Source organism: Lichenostomus cassidix, chromosome 3, assembly GCF_008360975.1.
Source record: "Lichenostomus cassidix isolate B80296 chromosome 3, HeHo_3.0, whole genome shotgun sequence".
NCBI classification, from domain to species: domain Eukaryota; kingdom Metazoa; phylum Chordata; class Aves; order Passeriformes; family Meliphagidae; genus Lichenostomus; species Lichenostomus cassidix.
The window spans coordinates 21,668,985-21,686,554 of NC_139483.1; the positions used below are offsets into that span (position 1 = coordinate 21,668,985).

General features: G+C 43.6%; 1 protein-coding gene across 1 annotated transcript; it reads left to right on the top strand.

The window, feature by feature from the left end:
• Positions 1–472: 472 nt before the first annotated feature.
• On the top strand, positions 473–10,790 carry SLC30A1 (solute carrier family 30 member 1). The gene is made up of 2 exons (XM_085054876.1): positions 473–1,260; positions 4,834–10,790. The coding sequence occupies exons 1-2, from the start codon at positions 630–632 to the stop codon at positions 5,742–5,744; spliced, it is 1,542 nt and encodes a 513-aa protein (XP_084911002.1). The 5' UTR covers positions 473–629; the 3' UTR covers positions 5,745–10,790.
• Positions 10,791–17,570: the final 6,780 nt, after the last annotated feature.

Consider the following 17,570-nt stretch of genomic DNA (forward strand, 5'->3'; position numbering starts at 1 on the left):
GCAAACCGCCCGCCGAGCCCCGCTCAGGCCGCGTGACGTCACAGCGCCCCTCACGCCGGCCGCGCCCCGCCCCCGCGGCCCGCAGGGGGAGCCCCGCCCCCGGGCGCGCGCCGGGCCGGGCCGTGTGAAGCGCACCTTTTGCACGAGTCCCGCTCGCCGCGGGCGGGGCCTGCGGGGGCGGGGCGGGACGGCAAAGCCGGCGGGACGAGCCAATGGCGATGGTCGATCCCCGGCGCGTCACGCGTGGCCCCGCCCGCTCTCCGTTTCGGGCGCGGGCGGGCGGAGCGGGGCGCCCGTGGATCGCTGGGCGTTACCGGGCGGGGGCGGGGCCCCGCTGTCGCGAGGGCGCGCGGGCCAATGGCGAGCGGGGCCGGGAGCGGGGGCGGGAGGGCACGGCCGGGCGGGCGGGGCGCGCCGGCCAATGGGGCGCGGGCGGGGGCGTGGCCGAGGCGGCGCTCGGGTTCCGTGTGAAAAGAGTGAGGGGGCTCGGGTGCAAAGTTTGCTCGCCCGGCGCCTGCGGAGGGAGCGGCGGCGGCGGCGGCGCGGGGGGAGCGGAGCGGAGCGGCCGCCCGACAGCTCGGGGCTCCGACCGCCCGCCGCGCTCCTCGCGCCCCCGCCGGGCAGCCGAGATGTGCGGGGGGATGGCGGCTCAGGGTCCGGGCGGGCCGCGGTGCTGGCAGAACCGGCGGGCGCGGCTGCTGTGCATGCTGGCGCTCACCTTCCTGTTCTTCGTGGTGGAGGTGGCGGTGAGCCGCGTCACGTCGTCGCTGGCCATGCTCTCCGACTCCTTCCACATGCTCTCCGACGTGATGGCCCTGGTCGTGGCGCTGGTGGCCGTGCGCTTCGCCCAGCGCACCCGCGCCACCAAGAAGAACACGTTCGGGTGGGTGCGGGCCGAGGTGATGGGCGCCCTCGTCAACGCCGTGTTCCTCACCGCCCTCTGCTTCACCATCCTGCTGGAGGCCATCGAGCGCTTCACGGAGCCCCACGAGATCCAGCAGCCGCTGGTGGTCATCGCCGTGGGGGTGGCGGGGCTCATCATCAACCTGCTGGGGCTTTGCCTTTTCAACCACCACGGCGTCGGGGGCCACGGGCACGCCCACGGCCACGGGCACTCGCACGGCGGCCGGCAGCAGCCCCGCGGCGGCCCCAAGCCTGAGCAGCCTCCCGGGGACGGGGAGGCTGCGCTGCACCGCGAGGAGACCAGCACCTTGGTGGAGAACTGCAGCAGCTCCAACGGAGTCGGGCAGGAGAAGCTGGGTAAGCCCCGCGGCGTAAGCGCTGCCCTATCCGAGCGTAGAAAAGCGGGAGGGGTCCTTTCCCCGAGTAGGGCGGTGGCCGTCCTGGTCCCACCTGGTGCCGGCTGTGTGAGGACCATCTGTCCCCACTCCTGGGGAGGGAGGCGAGAAACTTTCTTGGCGGCTCTTGGGGCACATGGCTGTCGCGCCTCTTCCTCACGCCTTTCCTTCGGATGCCCTAAGTTGCATGTTTGTCTTGCAGACAGGGCAGAGTGTAAAAGAGTCTTAGGTTAAAGCAGTTTGCCCTGGGAAAAGTTGGTTCTGCAAGGGAAGACACATGACAAGCGTTTCTTGCCTAGCGACACGAGCTGTCACAAGACGCTGCCCTAATGCCACCCGAACTGGCCGCACATCAAATGGAGCGCGGCTCAGCACCTCAGTCCCGGCAGCTGGATTGCTCCATTGGCTCCAGTTGTTAGCTACCTGGGAAGCTACTCTCCATCTAACCCAAACATACTGAAGTATATTCCACGGCAATAACTTGTGCTTCTTCATGGCATTGGTGTTAATAGGAGGAAGTCTTGGAAACTGCCAGTCAGAACTGTGGAAGTCGGAATGTGGAACTTGCTGATGTTAGGGCACACGCGTGGTGTCTTGGAATAAGTTTTCTGTAGCTTTCTAAAGTAGGAGCCTTCCCACTCACCTGCACACAGACATAAATTTTAAATGTTTTCTTCCCAGTTATGGTCAAACTGTCTGCTTTATGGGTAGGAATTTCTTGAGTTATTTTTTAATGGATCCAGAAGCCTGGATAGTTCATTTTGAAGCTGCTTGGTTGAAGCCAAGTATTGTATGCTAGTGGAATTAAAGGTGTGTGATTGCCACTTCTCTATTCCTGGGGCATCCTTGTCACCAGGAGGAATGGACTTCAGGCTTTGGAACCAATTTCTCTCCTTTAGTTTCAAGGTGACATCAGCAGACCATTGTTTCATCTTAAAGGGAGCTTTAATTGATAGGAGTGAACTTTGCTACAGTTTCAGGTTTTCTGTGGTCAGAGGTTCCAATACGCATTTGAGAAACTTATTCTAGAATGTTTCTGTTTCTCCAACTCCATGTTGGCTTTGCAAAGACAGGTTTTGCAAGTTGATAGGAAAATTTCTCTGAATACACTATACCATTTTCTTGACCACATAATAAGCTCTTAATGTTGGTATAGTTCCAACAAAGGTATCCTAATAATTAGTTTCAAACATTGTAAAATTCCCTTAACCCTTGGTCTCATAGATATCTTGGCTTAGGAATTATTCTTGCCTGGTGAAAAGTTGTGGTTTTAGCCAAGTTTTGGACTAGTTAGACCAAAGGGTTACCTTATATCATGGATTAAAATGCATGTTGTTGTGAGCTAACTTGTCTGGAATGTATCATGGATGTGCTTCTGGCAATAACAAATAATTTGTTGTGGGTATTTAGGTGGTAATAGGGCATAATTTTGGTCACAGTGAAACTTTGAAATAAGTTTGTATTTCCTTCTATGCCCTGTCATGATTATGTAATGGATGGAGCTATTCATAGTTTGCCCATGGAAAAGTTACAGGTAAAAGTGATTGGAGATTTGGGAGAAGATGTAAGATGTATAGATGAAGACTAGGGTGGTCCTGTGCCTTCACTGGAAATTGCAAAGAGGGATAGTCCCTGATTTCCTAAGGTGGAAGTGGAAAGCTAAGGATAGCCTTAGGGGCTAGTCCTGCACAGGCATTTCTGTGCATGCGCTTTATGTAAAATAATCCATTTATTTGATTTCGATGAGCATCTTTCAAATGGACATGTTTTAACCATTTGCCATTAAAAAAAAAAAAAGGAGCTTTCTGGAACTGTGTTTCCTGTTGCCTACTCTTACAGATAGCTGTACTGGCTCTTCAGATCTCCATCATTCCAAGTACTTGGTACAGAGCAGAGAATTCCTTTCCTTGCTCACCTCATGGACCTTGAGGTCTGAACTCTGTAACCTAAGATATTTTCCCCTAATTTATTTACTTCTCTGGAAAGTTACAGGTCCCATGTTCCATAACTCTTAGAGGTAGTGTGGAAAATGTAGCTGGAGCTTGAGGGCAGAAGCGTACTGGATGAGGTAATGAGCTGGAGCTTGGAACTCAGCCTTGGTAGGAGCCCACTCCTTCTTCAGAGAGGAGAGGACTTGTGCACACTCTGCAATTGCTGAATTGCAGCCACGAGAGCAGAACGGCAGAAGCTGCACGTCTTATTAACGTGTTAATGTTTACAAAGCTCTGAACTCAATAGCCTCTAAAGCAGTAAGAGGTCCTTGTTTCAGTTTGTTGGGCCAAGGGCCAGTGCCTCTTGCATTTCTTTAGCACTGGAAGTATCCAAAAAAAGAATTTTTGTGGAAAAGCAGGAAGTTAATGATGTACAATTTTCTCCAATTTGCACATTGGAAGATTATTTTCTTTCAGAAAACATTCTTCTTTTTAATGATATGTGTATTTATTCCTGTGTAGCTGGTTAGCTGTGTTGGAGTGTTAAATACTGCAGACAGTTTTGACAAAGGAGGCGACTAATATGTTCATTTATGCTTTGCACAGTCCATGACATATGGCTTTGGACATCAGAAGCTGTGTCACTCAACAGCTATATGTCACTTGCATAAAAAATGTAATTTTACTATTTATTTATTCAGAAATATAAATAATGGTAGTTCATAGCCTCTGAGAGCTTCTGTGATAACTTACACTGCCCTTTAGTCAATTCTGCTGATAAATTCTGTGTCTTAGACCGAAAATTTCAGCTGATTGTATCTCAAGGTCCTGCTGACTCCATGCACCATCTTGGAAAAACTTCCTTTTCCTTGAATTCAGAAGCCTCTTGAAAATGCATTGGTAAACCTGAAAAGAAGCTAATACACAGTGGTGTTCTCAAAAACTACTATACAGCTTTTGAGCTTCTAGTTTCAAATTTTAATATGAAATTGCAATGCAATCCTATGGTTAAGGAGAGATTTTAGCAATGTGACCCATCTACCAGTGTTTCAAAAGAAGGAACAAATGTCACTAACTGAGTTGCTTAAATCAGCTGTTTTACATATGCTCTGTAGTCCTCCAGAAAAGCCTTACAACCTTCTCCCATTGGTATAAACCTCATGCTGGTAAAGAAGCTGCCACATGATCACCAGAGACAGCCATGGAAGCCAGCACAAGTCAAAGAAAAAACAATTTTGATTGTGTTCATCGTGATTTGAGAGCAAATGTTTTGTTTAAGAAACAGTCAGTAGGCAAATGGTTAAACAGCTCGAAAAGATGAAAGTACTTTTTCAGTAGAATTAGTTAAAATATGGTCATCTTCATTCTTTGCCACTCTACATCTTTAAGCTCCATGTAGAAGCAGTTGCCTTCTAGAGTATTTAGATCACTTATTAGGACAACTGAATTTTCCTCAGCCCGAGAAGATGTTACTAAGTGTGTGGGTTGCTTTTTGGTTTCATACTCAGTGTGGCATGCTTACTGTTGGATATTATTTTATAAGAAATTACAGTAATGTGCTGTATTATAGCTCATGCCTAATTGTTTTGTTGTTTTCTTGTCAGGTGATATGAAAGATGACATCAGTGACCTACAAGTGAATGGGAATGCTGGCCATTATTCTCTGGACGAAGAGGAGGTTGAAGAAGACTCTAGTGCACAACTTAACATGCGTGGAGTTTTTCTGCATGTTTTTGGAGATGCCTTAGGTTCAGTAATTGTGGTAGTGAATGCCTTGCTCTTTTATGGGTTGTGGAATCCATGCCCCGAAGATGGGCCTTGCCTTAATCCATGTGTCAATAATCATTGCATGGAAAATGCTACTTTATCCCAAGCCCTTGGCAGAGCTAACAAGTCTGAGCAAGAGAGCATTACGGTGGCTGGTCCTTGCTGGTTGCTATATTTAGATCCTGTCCTTTGTTTGATTATGGTCTGTATACTCCTTTACACAACTTACCCGTTACTTAGGGAGTCAGCCCTTATCCTTCTACAGACTGTTCCCAAACAAATAGATGTCCATTCTTTGAACTCAAAGTTACGTACCCTCGAAGGAGTCGAAGCAATCCATGAATTACACATTTGGCAGCTAGCAGGCAGTAGGATCATTGGCACTGCTCACATCAAGTGTCCTGACCCTTCCACGTACATGATGGTGGCAAAGCGCATCAAAGAGATCTTTCACGACGAAGGGATTCATGCAACTACCATTCAGCCTGAGTTTGCCAGCGTTGGCTCCGAGTCAGGGAGAGGGAGATGCGAGTTGCCTTGCAGGACTCAGTGTGCTTTGAAGCAGTGTTGCGGAACAGGAGAAGATAGTACTGCAAAGAAGACAGAAAAATCCTCATCACTTAGTATTTCTTGTTCAGAAGTTGTCATTGAATTTCCGAAAACGAGGAGGACTAAATCGGAGAGCATCCCTTCAGTGAAGCTGGAGGCGAACATCGATCAAAACGAGCAGTTTGAATCATCTTTGTAACTCCCTGAAGGGTGCTACACCTGAGTTGTGGTGACTTTGTTGCAAGAGGAAGAGACAGATGTTTGAGATGCAATTTTGCCAAGTAGTGTAATTGCTGAAGTCCTTGTTCTTGTCATATTGCTAAATATAGAATGCTTGTTTTAAAGAATATAATGTCACTGTCATGATACAATGTGTTTGTGTTGACTTTGTTTGACTGAGACAGACAGAAAGTGCACCGATGCTGTAGCACTTCAGAAAACCAGTTGTAACATTTCAGCAGAGACACTTTTTGCTGTGCTTCAAATTAAGATACTTTTTTTCCGGTGAAAAGGTATTTGAGGGATAAGCACGTAGGAACTCAATTTGTGCTACAGATTTCTTGGACCTACTTTTTCCTTTAATATTTGATTTGTAGATATTTTAATATATTGTTTATTTAGAAGCCCTAAGAAAACCAAAGTTCATAGAAAATTTTTAAAGATATAACTACTAAAAACTGGAAACCACTTTGCAGTTTCACATATTTTTCTTAAAGCTATGTAATAATAATAAATGTGAAGGCTTTTCTAGTGAATTTATCGCACAGCATATTTTAAAGAGAACATCATGTGATTGTCAGAAATTGTCCCCTCTTCTTCTGGTAAAGTAGCGAGGTAATTGAAAACAACAGATGTGGAAGATTTTTTTTCTGTCAGAATGGCAGTTCAAGCTACTGTATCCTGCTCCGTGATCAAGACATGAGACTGGTCGATAAAGTAATGCAGACTTTTACATTTTATGGATTTTCTGCTGTTTTCCCTTACTTCCAAGTTGTGTCTGGTCATGAAAGTCTTTGAGGTTTAAAGAACCCTTAACTCAACAGTGCTATGAATAAAGAGCTGGAGCTTCATATTTAGCTGATGCTGAGTTTACTAAGATAAAATAATTAGTTATCAATAAGTGCTCTGTCGGGGAAGGTCTGTCAAGCAGCAACAGTATAACTCATGCTTTCAAGCACAGACAGCAGCTCCCCAACAAGTAATGTAACGGTGCATTTTGCTTCTAGCTGAGTGTGTCTGTCAACACTTGCAGTGGCTGCAGTCCTGTTCCCCCCCATGTCCTCAGGAGACCTCCACTGACTTTTGAGGAAGTGGTGCAGGGAGTAAGATTTCATTCACTCTGTTTCACACTTCGAGTTGCTTATGTACACATAATTTCACTTACTCAGTATCTGAATCTATGGTTGAAAATCTTGACTCAGTTAATTGACAACTGGCTCTAAAGAAGCTGTTACAGTATGCTGCCAACTTAAACCTTAGGAAAGGAGAAACTGCTCTGTGGACTCTGTGAATTTGGCAGAGACTAGAGGAAAGCTGAAAGATAAAACAGACAAGAAAGCTAATCTAAAACCCTGACCCTTTTGATCCACTCTCACGTTATGTACGGGAACAAATGTCCTGTGATTAATGGATTGCTCTTATGTGCAAAACTGGAAAACAACTCAGATCTTCCCTTGTTTGCTCTCTGACTCTGGACATGATAAACACTTTGCCTCAGTTTCCCTGTCTTTAAATGGGGATAATACCTACCTCACAGGGGTGTTTTGAGGCTTAACTCGTATGTGAAGAGCTCTGAGATCTGTTACTGGAAGGCACTGGAAAGAGTATAAGATACTAATTCTACTGAAAAACTACTTTCACATTTTCCAGCTGTATACCTGGCATTTACTACTTCTACAAATGTATTGCAATACTTAGGCACAACCAGAGGGAACTGAGGATAGTTTTGGCCTTATGAAATTCTTTGATGCTGTGGTTTTCAGGTTTTTAACAGTATTTAAATGTAGATTTTTTAAAAAAAGAATGTTTTGTTAGTGAAGGGAATGTAGCTTTGCCTCCAGATACAGAACACCTCCCTAGTTTGCATTTCTAATTTGTGTCTTGCATCATAATTGCTCCTAAATAGTACAAAATAGTCCTGCTGCTCATCAGACCTGAATTGGCCCAAGTCATGTCAGTGGTCTTACCCAAGCTCTCAGCAGAGCATTACAGTCAACTCTCGATTATCCATGGGTGGATTCCCAGTGTTGTGCATTAACCACACAGTCTGCAGAGCCAAGACCAGCCCCGGATCTCCTGCCATGCTCTGGCCAAGCGCTGTGTGCCTAAGCACAGGAAAGATGGAGGTGCTGGCTCTGCTCCCAGGGAGCCCCTGCACAGGGTTCATTGCTTGGGTGCAGCACAGCACTGCCCGGGGGTTTTGCCTCTTGGCTGCTCAGATGCATCTGCAGGAAGCTGAGGGGCGTGGATGGGTCAGCTTGGCTTTGTGCTGGCTTGGGGATGTTGGTGCTTCGCAGCCACCAGCATTGCTCACCTTCTCTGTTTATGCTTGTTGTATAGTCTCATAAACTAACTTAAATGTGTTAATATAGTATTTATATATGTTTTTGTTTTGTCTAAATTACCTTAACTCTTTTCTGTTACCTGTATATGATCTAGAGTTGACTGTTAAATGAAATCTTGTATGAGACTACGTTTGCAGAGTATGCTACCACTGCTACTATACTACAGAGTGTTAACCAAGTAAATTCTGAAATGAACAAAGTACTATTTTTTTAATGTGTATCCTTGCTTTCTATGGTAAACTTTCACTAATTGTTTTCATCACTAGTTTAAAATTGTTCTCAATCATTAGTATGACTTGTTGAGGTTCTGCTGTATATCACTAATGCACCGTAGAACTACTGCTCTTTATTTAACAAAACACCAACAAATCAAACCATGGTAGCACTGAGAAGCCTGATGGACTTCTCTCTTGTTGCTCTTATAAAAAGAGGGCAACTATTTAGTCATAACAGTTACCATCACTGGTTAATAGTCTCAGTAAATGCATCTGAATAGATGGAGTCATTAATTCCATTTTAAACTATTTAATTTTTTTTTTTTGTGCCAGAAGTCATATTTTTCTATTTCTGTGTCCATTGCAGGCAATGGCTAGCTAAAAAGACAAAAAGCTCTCCCCCTTATTATTTGAAGTATCAGGACAGGATGCAGAGGTGATGATGATGATGATGATGACAGGGGCAGAAAGGGGAGTTGCGTGGCCTCTCTGTCATGTGCCCTGTTGCATGTGCAGTGCCAGCTGGTGTTATCAGGGCCTTCTAGTCTCCTTAGCCCTCAATGGTAAACTCCCTGAAAGCATGGAGTGAGGTCAAGGTGGTGGCTGTGCAGCAGCAGGAGCACAATTTCTCTGTTTTGGCTGTAGGAGACCTGACTATAGTCTGCTAGCTTGTGAAATAGCTTGATTTTTTTTTTTAAATCTGCTATGTCTGGGGTTATACAGACCTAATTTGTTCTGAAGATCACAGTTTGAGAATACTGAGAGCATTCAGAAACACTGCACAGTTTCTCTTTCTTTTTTTTTTTTTTTCTTTTCCACAAAGCATGAAACTAGTGAATCTCATGTAAGTGAACACTGCAGTGGTGGGGAGCTAATTGTATTGTGTATCACATTCCCGAATTTTTAAAATAAAAACAATTATGGAACACTGATTTTAAGGAAAAATAAGTTTGTGCTTCAGTGTCTAGATATTGTTTAGGCTTCTGATTAAATGTGTCAGAGATGTACCAAACATCACTGGATGAAATACTACATGTCTCACCCAGGAACATGGTATTTTAGAATCACTTCCTAGATTATATCTGCACCTAAGGTGCAGTGCAGAACTAATTCAGACACTCAGTGGGCTAGCCACAGTACCATCAGGCTTCCTTTTTAGCAGAGTAAATTGTTGCTGTGGAACCCCTAATAATTGTAGCTCGACTGCTTTCAACACCCAGTGTGGGCTTTTGGTAATATCTGTAGTTGCCACATCGTGGTGTGCGGTACAGACATACACCGAGTTATGTAAGAGAACCAGCCCCAACTTGTGACTCCCCAAAAGTCACGGCAAGGGCTCAGTCCTGAAAATTTCTGTATTCTTAAATAGTTTTCATCAGGCTGACGAGTACTTACTTGTATGCCAGGAATTACTTGTGGGAGTGAGTCCAAAGCTTCTGCCAGTGCAGCCTGGCTTATAAGAAAGAAAGTACCTAGGTTTTATGGATGTATTAAAATCAGGACTGCTGTGGTGTTTTTAAATTTGCTTTAGAAATACTGTCAGTTTAATATAATTCCAGGATTTATTCCTTTTCCTCATCCTCCCAAAAGAAAGGGAAAAAAGCCCACTGAGTGTCCTAAGACTTGTTAACAAGTTTAGCTAAACTGGCATTGCTGTTTGCTTCTAAAATTGGGCCATCTGAATTTATTAAACACTGCCTGGTGGAGTTTGGGGAGGAGGGATAAAGATTCTTGCCATTCTCCTTCCCCTGCCCCCTCCTTTGACTGCACTTTCTAATCTCTTCAGCTATGGAGAGACCGGGGGGGATGGAGGGGGTGAATTTTGTAACTAGATGTTCCAAGTTCCACGTGGAGGCAATGGGAAACACTGCTAACTATATTTGAAAGCATATAAATATGCTCAGACTATTTTAGTTCCGTAGCATAGCATCAGTTACACCCTTTTTAGGTATGCATTCAAGTTGTTCAGGTCCACAGCATCTTTGGTTTTTCCTTTCTCTGCTAGACAGAAAGAGGTGGATGCTCCATTTGCCTGAGCTAAAGCCAGACTTGAAAATTTTCCAAATCAAATGTAGCTTTGCTGATAACAGAAGGTCTGATTATTCCTTGTGACCTTTGCTTTGTGTGGTTAGCTGCCCGTAAGGTACAGCACCATGTTTTAGCAGGCTCACGTTTATACTTTTTGCACTCACTGTGTTGTCTAACTAGTTGAAAAACAAAACCACAAAGCTGAAAAATACCTTTCATCTGTGTGTCTCCGAAAAGCACATGGGATTAATTTGGCTTCTTTTTTTTTTCATGTCCTGGATCCTGTTTCTGAACAATGTTAAAATATAATTGGCATAGCTTGTTCATTGATGATATTTCTTTTTGCTTTGTTTTGGGGTTGGTTTTTTTTTTTTTGCTTTCTTTTTTGTTTTTAAGTATTAAAATGCTGAGAAAATAAATGGAGCCTTGACTATCAAATACATTTAGTTGGGATTTCTTTCTCAGATCAGCTCCTAGGAAGGAATTTAACTAGTAGAAATGCACTTTCACCATCTCCAAGAACCTCAGAAACGAATGCAAAGAGCACAAATAGAAAAGGAGGTTGGTAAATAGGTTGTAAAGTTCTGGTCTCCAACTGTTGGGGTTCCAGGTGCAATTAAAGGAAGAGTTGCTCAGTTCTAGTATTGTGAAGAGTTAATTATGCAAAAGGCATTTTTTATCTCAAAAGAAAACAGCTTTTGAAAAGAATAAAAAAATCTTCTTGACCTATTAATTGGCCGTGGTTAAATATCTGACATAAAGGTCAATAAGATAGGCTTCCTATTAGGAGTCTATACTGTTTTTTCAATGTCTTTGGAAGAAAGTGGCAGAAGATGCTTTGGTGGTTTTTACCTTCATTTGTTTCAATTTAGAAACACTGCAGTTTTTACAGTTTGTTGGGAGAAAAGGACTGACTGCAGCTGCCAGCACTAGTACTGAGGAGGGCAGGATGGTGACCAATACCTGCCTTGAGCTGTTAATAAGCTTGCAATGATGAGTTCATTTTGGAGCCTTTCACTGGTGCAGCTTCAGCAGCTCCTTTTTCTGCTTCAAGAAGGAAAAGTGATTCCTTATTATTAATTATATGTGCAGGAGGGTATATTTGGTTGTGCTATATGCACTGCATGTGAGCTTGAGTTTGGTCATTTTCCAAAGCTATTTCTACCTCTTCATGAAAAGATGTGATTTAAACTTACTATGAACATCCTTTATGAGACATGCTGGTGTGGGAATTTTGAATCAGTAGGAAGGGAAGCTTCAGGTCTATAGCTTACTTTTGCTTTTACATGTACCTTCCCCCTTGTCATTCCTAGACCTCCTACCCCAGAGAGCTGCCTGGCCACAAGGACCAGATCCAGCTCCCAGAACTCCAGTGCTTTTCCATTGGAGAAGCTAATGCCACAGAAGGGCAGGATGGGAGTGTCTGACTCCAGACAGACAAGCACTTTCAGCAGGCACCTTCTCCATCTGATCCGTGCAAGCATCCCAAACCTGGCATGAAAACCTTGCCACTGAAACTTTGGCTAGCATTTATGTATATCTATTTAGAGTTGGTTTGGGGTTTTTTTTGTGACAATCAACAGAAACATGAAAGTATTGCTGAGACCAAATGGCAATTCCTTCCCCCCCCATCACCCAAGCTCTGTTTCTAGTTACAGCATTGGTCGGCTTCCCAGCATTTCCCTCCTGCACCAGCTCCTGCAGCTAAGAATAGCCCTGGTGATGCTGTGGAACAGGATGTGCAACCTGCTGGGCTTCCTGCATTTGTGCTCGTGTTGCTGGCCTGGGCTGAAACCTGTCCTCATCTTCCCCTGGACTCACTGGGCGAATTTATTAGATTCAATTTGTTGGATTAGGTTTGCTGTGTGTTGGCCCACACTTGTTTCAGTTGCATTCTGTGCTATAGGCAACTTCATCCTGCAGTATAGGCAAGACCTCAGCCGAGGGAGATATTTACTTGCTGCCAGTCCTGTGTGCTTCAGAGTGTGTCTGCTGAGTGTAAGAGGATGCTGCTGGCCTGCTGCAGACCTGGATTCAGCTTCACTGCTTGGTTTGATGTTACCATGTGATCCTTCTCACTGAGGGTGCAGCGAGTGCAGCATGGGAGTCTTTGCAGGTAACTAGGTCACTGCTGCTTACCTGAGCTGGGTGCTCATACCCTAGTTCAGGAGGGAACAACACTCCCACAGATAAATGCTGCACATACTGCTATACCCTCAAGATTTTTTCAGGCAGCACTGACTGGAGAGCCAGTCCATTGTTCTTATCCTTTGCTGCCCTGGGGTTCTCCCCTAGTTGGTTGCAGACAAGCACATTTTCCCTTGAGAAGGCGATTATGTGAATTAGCAAAATTTAGGTGATGATTTTCACTTGTATTTTTGTGGGCATGTGGGAAGGTTCTGACTCGAGAGGATGGATTGATTCTGCATGCTTCCAACTGAGCATACGTGGGGGCTGGGCATAAATACCAGGTAAAATGTAAGCTCAAACAGTTCACCCTAAATATCCATACTGGCAGAGGTCGTAGACTTCTATGTCATGCGAGTTAGAAGTGATTTTCTCTTTTTACGTTGCTGTTAAAAAAAAAAAAAAGGAAAGAATTGTGTTTAATTATTGCAAGAATTAATACCCAGCCTTGGTAAGCGTGTTTCCAGTTTGTCAAAAACCTCCCTGCATGCAGCAGTGGCACAGTAGAGACACTGACGAGTTAGTTGGCAAGTTATCGCTAAAAAGGAGGTGTTTGGTACATATGCTTGAGCTTGGAAGTGGAATGACACTTGGCACCATAATGTCCCAGTTATCTTTTTCTGAAGGAGTAGGAAAACTGCAGAACTAAATATTGAGTCAAGCTGCGTGGGCAGAGCTCCTGTGTCAGAGCTGCACTGACATCACAGCCACAGTGTGACATCACGGGCCGTATGTGAAAAGCCCAGAGCATCACCCAAGCTGTGCGTGTTATTCAAAACTTCAGTAATGTTTGCTGAAAACTTGCATGTTTCTTTCCCTTTCTCCATTTCCTTAATGCTGAGAAGTTCAGCCAGACAGCTAAGGGGAGACTACTGAGTATGTAGTTCAACTGCCTTGCAACACTGCGTGCAGCTCTGAAAAAACAGTGCCATTGAACCCAGAGTTTGGATGCTAGCGCACTTTGTGTGCCCTTTCTAAAAGTATCTACAAAAGTAAGGTAATGTCAAAACAATGTTTTTCTACTGAAAGCTAGTGACATACTCAAGTCCACTGCCTTATGTGATGCTCTGATTTGCTGGTCTCTTCCCAGAGAGTTAGCTGAGTTACTGTTACTGCCTGTGCATGCAAGAATGCGGCATGAAAAAACAATGGGGCAGACACTGGAGTTCTTTAGATTTATTTTTTAATAATAGAAAATCTGATCTACAAGATTTTTGCCAAAACTTCTTTAATCTCTGATAGTATCAAAAAGGCAGGTCCCTGCTCCCATGGTGGTCACCGTGGTTGGTAGTGAGCAAATGAAATTATGGCATCAATGGAGAAAGATGAGCAATGGAGTGTGTATGGGTTTTGATTTTGGAGTGGTTATATTTTTCCCCCTCCTGTAGCTGCTTTAATGAGGGTAATGATGTTCTTTGGTTTTCCTCTGTAGTGCTTAACAGCTCATTACTGAGAGACCTACACTTGGAGTCCATGGAAATCAAAGGTAGTGAAAGACATAGAAAACATGCTTAAACATATCTCAGCTGAAGCTGAGACCTTAATCTTTCTGAGACAGAAGGTAGCCAGCAGAGCCTCAGCTGTTCCATCCGGAAAGGTTAGTGTGAAGTACCAAGCTTAACTCACTGCTACAGAAATGGTGTAGAAAATCAGGTAACAGCAGTTTCGTTTCACACCCGAGCTTGAGAAGTAGCCTCTCTCCACAAGAGACTGCAGCTTGGCAAAAATAATGTCTTTGCATGAGGGTTTGTTGCTGGCTGTGGTTAAAATCCTGATAGAGCAGTATTTCTTCAAATGACTTAAGGTAAAGTCAAATATGGAGAGTTCTTATGCAATATGAGAGTTCCCCTTTCAAAACAGTGGTTTGGAGAGAAAAAGTCATTGGTCTGGGCTAGGACAAAAGTTAAACAAGATAAACAAGGGTGGACTGCTGCCATCTTTCCCTTCCCCTTTTTCTCTAAACCTTAACCTTAAATTGAAAATTTGAAGTTAATGAAATGCAGTGTGTATGCAACTACTGAAACCACCTATGTTTTAATAGATCTTACTTATTTTGATGATGATGAAGGCTTGAAAGTTCCTCTAGGTAACAGAAATATTTCTATGCTTTTAAAGTTCAAATGTGAGTATTTTTTAATATTACTAAGAATATTTTCAAATTAAATTAATTCTTCTGATAAAGAATTTAAGAAATAATTTTCTTATTCTGTATCCTTGTTTCTAATCCATGGAACATAGGAATAAACTTCATTTTCAAAAACCTGTCCAATTTTGGCTAACATATTATTTTTCTTTAATATCAGTGAGAAAGAAAGGAAGTTTCAGTTAATAAAAAGTTGAACCTAACAGTTCAAAACCTACAGTTTTGGTAGTAGGTCACTCACCTCTAACAAGTACTTCAGCACTGCGCAGATGTGTGAGTAGCTGTAGAACATGCTGTGAAAACAGGGGTCACAGCAATAAATTAGAGTGGCAAAATGTTTGCTTGGACTTCTTGAAGAAGAAGCTGCATTCAAAAAGCTGCATACAAGAAAATGTATCTGTTCCTAAGTGCATTTTAGCTTGCACTATACATAGCATCCTGAAAAACTAATCCTTCAAGATGCTGGTGATGTGATGGTGATTTTATTCCAGAAACACCAGATTAGATCCTGTCCTATGCAGTGGTTTATCCAGCCAGTGAATGTATGGTAGGGGAAGAGTGGAGAGCATGATGGATGGAATTCCGGACTAACCCGAACAGAGCCACTCATATGTAGAGGAGGAAAAACTTAATATTCATTGAAATTTCACTGAGGTGCATACTGGTAGGTCCAAGATGTTTGCTAAGTAAACCAAATAGGGTGGTAATGGTTGTTACAGGAACCCTTAGAGCATGTTTTCCATCTCACTTTTCATCTCTGGTAAGTAGATTATGAATATAAAAGCCTGCCCTGGTACAGTATTGGGAATTCTGACAGGTGAAAAGTGCTCTCTGTTCATATCACATGCAGGTCCCTGGCCTCTGTCATGCTTTTCATCCCTCAAACAAAACTCAGCAAAAAATACAAAGTACTTGCTGAGATTTGGAAATGTGACCAATTTCTTTGTAGAAGCCATGGTTCTCTGAGTGGTCTCATTTATCTCCTTATGGACTTCATCTTCCCCAAAAAGCTAAAATTTCAATTTAAGGATGACCTTGGAAATAGTGATGGGGGGGGTGGCTCATAGAAACCTCGGAAAGCATTCAGCATGACTACAGCTGTGCTAAAGAAAGAAGCCATCTTCTCTTGGATTGCACCCTAAGCTGACCCAGCCTGAGGCATGAAAAACCAACACTCTTCCTCGGAGAGGTCTGGATTGCTCCTGGCCAATCCTGGCTGTGCTGCACTGATTTTAGGGCCACAGCATATGGGAGAAGTGAAGGCATGACTGCCATGAGCTGGGATGTGCAGGCCAGCTAACCTGTGCTCTGAGCACCTCCTGTCTCAGAACATTCATCTAACAACAGATTCATGCACAGCGCTGCCCCTCAATGTTTGAAACTTTCACTCTATAGGAAAGGCCTCCAGATCCAGGCCATGTGTGGTGTAGGTGTAAAAGGAGCAAAGGGCTGGTGGAAATGACACCAATGGAAATGGCAGTGGTGTAACAGCTCTGATACTGGGCTGCCACTCCATTTGTTCCGGGATTAATGCTGTTACTGAGTTTAAAACTGATTAATAAGTCTTGAAACTCAATTTATGTAGAAATAACTGCTTAAACCTGATTGCTTCTTTCCTCATGCAGGTGGCTTTTCTAGGCTGTCTGCTTTTTCCACAATAACTTCCAAGCCCTGCTTGCGCAGGGGCTGTCACCTCCCAGCATAGCACTGATCATAGGGGTAGGTATCCTGCAGGCAGGGCTGCTGGATGCTTCCTAATCTGGCAATGAGGAAAAACACCCACCACAAGAGAGTTTTCAGTGCTTCACGAAATAATTAATGGATACTAAAGTCTCCAGGACTTTGGAATCACCTGGACTTTGACTTTTCATGCAATGCTGTATAGTGTTTAGGTAAAAGGTTAAAACTATATCTACTCTAAAACAGATCTATACCATAACATGGAGGCAGAAAGACAGAATTAGTAGTACTGCTTCCTTCTTTAACAGGAGTCAAGCTGAGACAGAGATGGAGAGTTTATAAATGTTTTCTGTTTAAGTTTTTTCCTTTCACATTTTGAGTAACTTCTTCTTAGAAGGCTGGAAACAGAATTCTGTTAACTTTTGGTTATTAAAAAGCCAAAAAGCAGTCTTAGACAGGAATCGGGGTCTGACAACCAAGCAGGGTAATGGGAAACTTAATAAATATCCTGTTGTTATAACATCTGTCATTTTAGTATTAACAAGCTCATGACTTTAGCCGTTGTATGATCACAGCTCCACTCTGCAGATTAAGGGAAAGGCTGTTAGACCTTTAAAGCAAAAGCTTTCTGCCCAGCAGGATGTTTTAACCTCTTGTATCCTGAAGCAATTTAGCTAAAGCAGCTTGAAAGTGATGTAGAGACATACTCCTGTGCAGGTCAATTAGGAGGTATACAGAAGCAGTTACACTCAAGGGTTTTCCTAATTTCACTCTCTTTGATGTCCAGAAGAACCAGGAAAACAAGCCCCAGCCAAGCCCAAAAGAATGTGGTAGGTTTTTGTGTTTTTTCCTTAATTTGGTCACACTTTGGTTTTCTTAAAGGTTGTAGAGGGGAGATTTAAGAGACTTTCATATTATATGAATAAACATCACTGGAGCAAAGCTATGGTAGATGTCCATTTCTTGTGAGGCATTAAGTATATATCAACCACAAACACAGAGTGGTATTTTGGTTCATTTAAAATAGGCGTATGTAAGAACCAGAGCAACTGCACAAATACTGAACTCTATACAGTGTCTCTCACCACCTGTTTCTGTGATTTCTTTAGCTTGTTGACTCATGTTTTTCTTTTCTGGAAGCTAAAGAAAATGCCTGCCATGCTGAAAATGCTCCTGGCTTGGTTTTAATCTGAGACGAAGTTCATCCA

Coding starts and splice junctions, on each gene's coding strand:
- SLC30A1 (XM_085054876.1), top strand. CDS start 630: ATGTGCGGGGGGATGGCGGCTCAGGGTCCGGGCGGGCCGCGGTGCTGG. Junction 1,261..4,833: donor AGTCGGGCAGGAGAAGCTGG/GTAAGCCCCGCG, acceptor TTTTCTTGTCAG/GTGATATGAAAGATGACATC.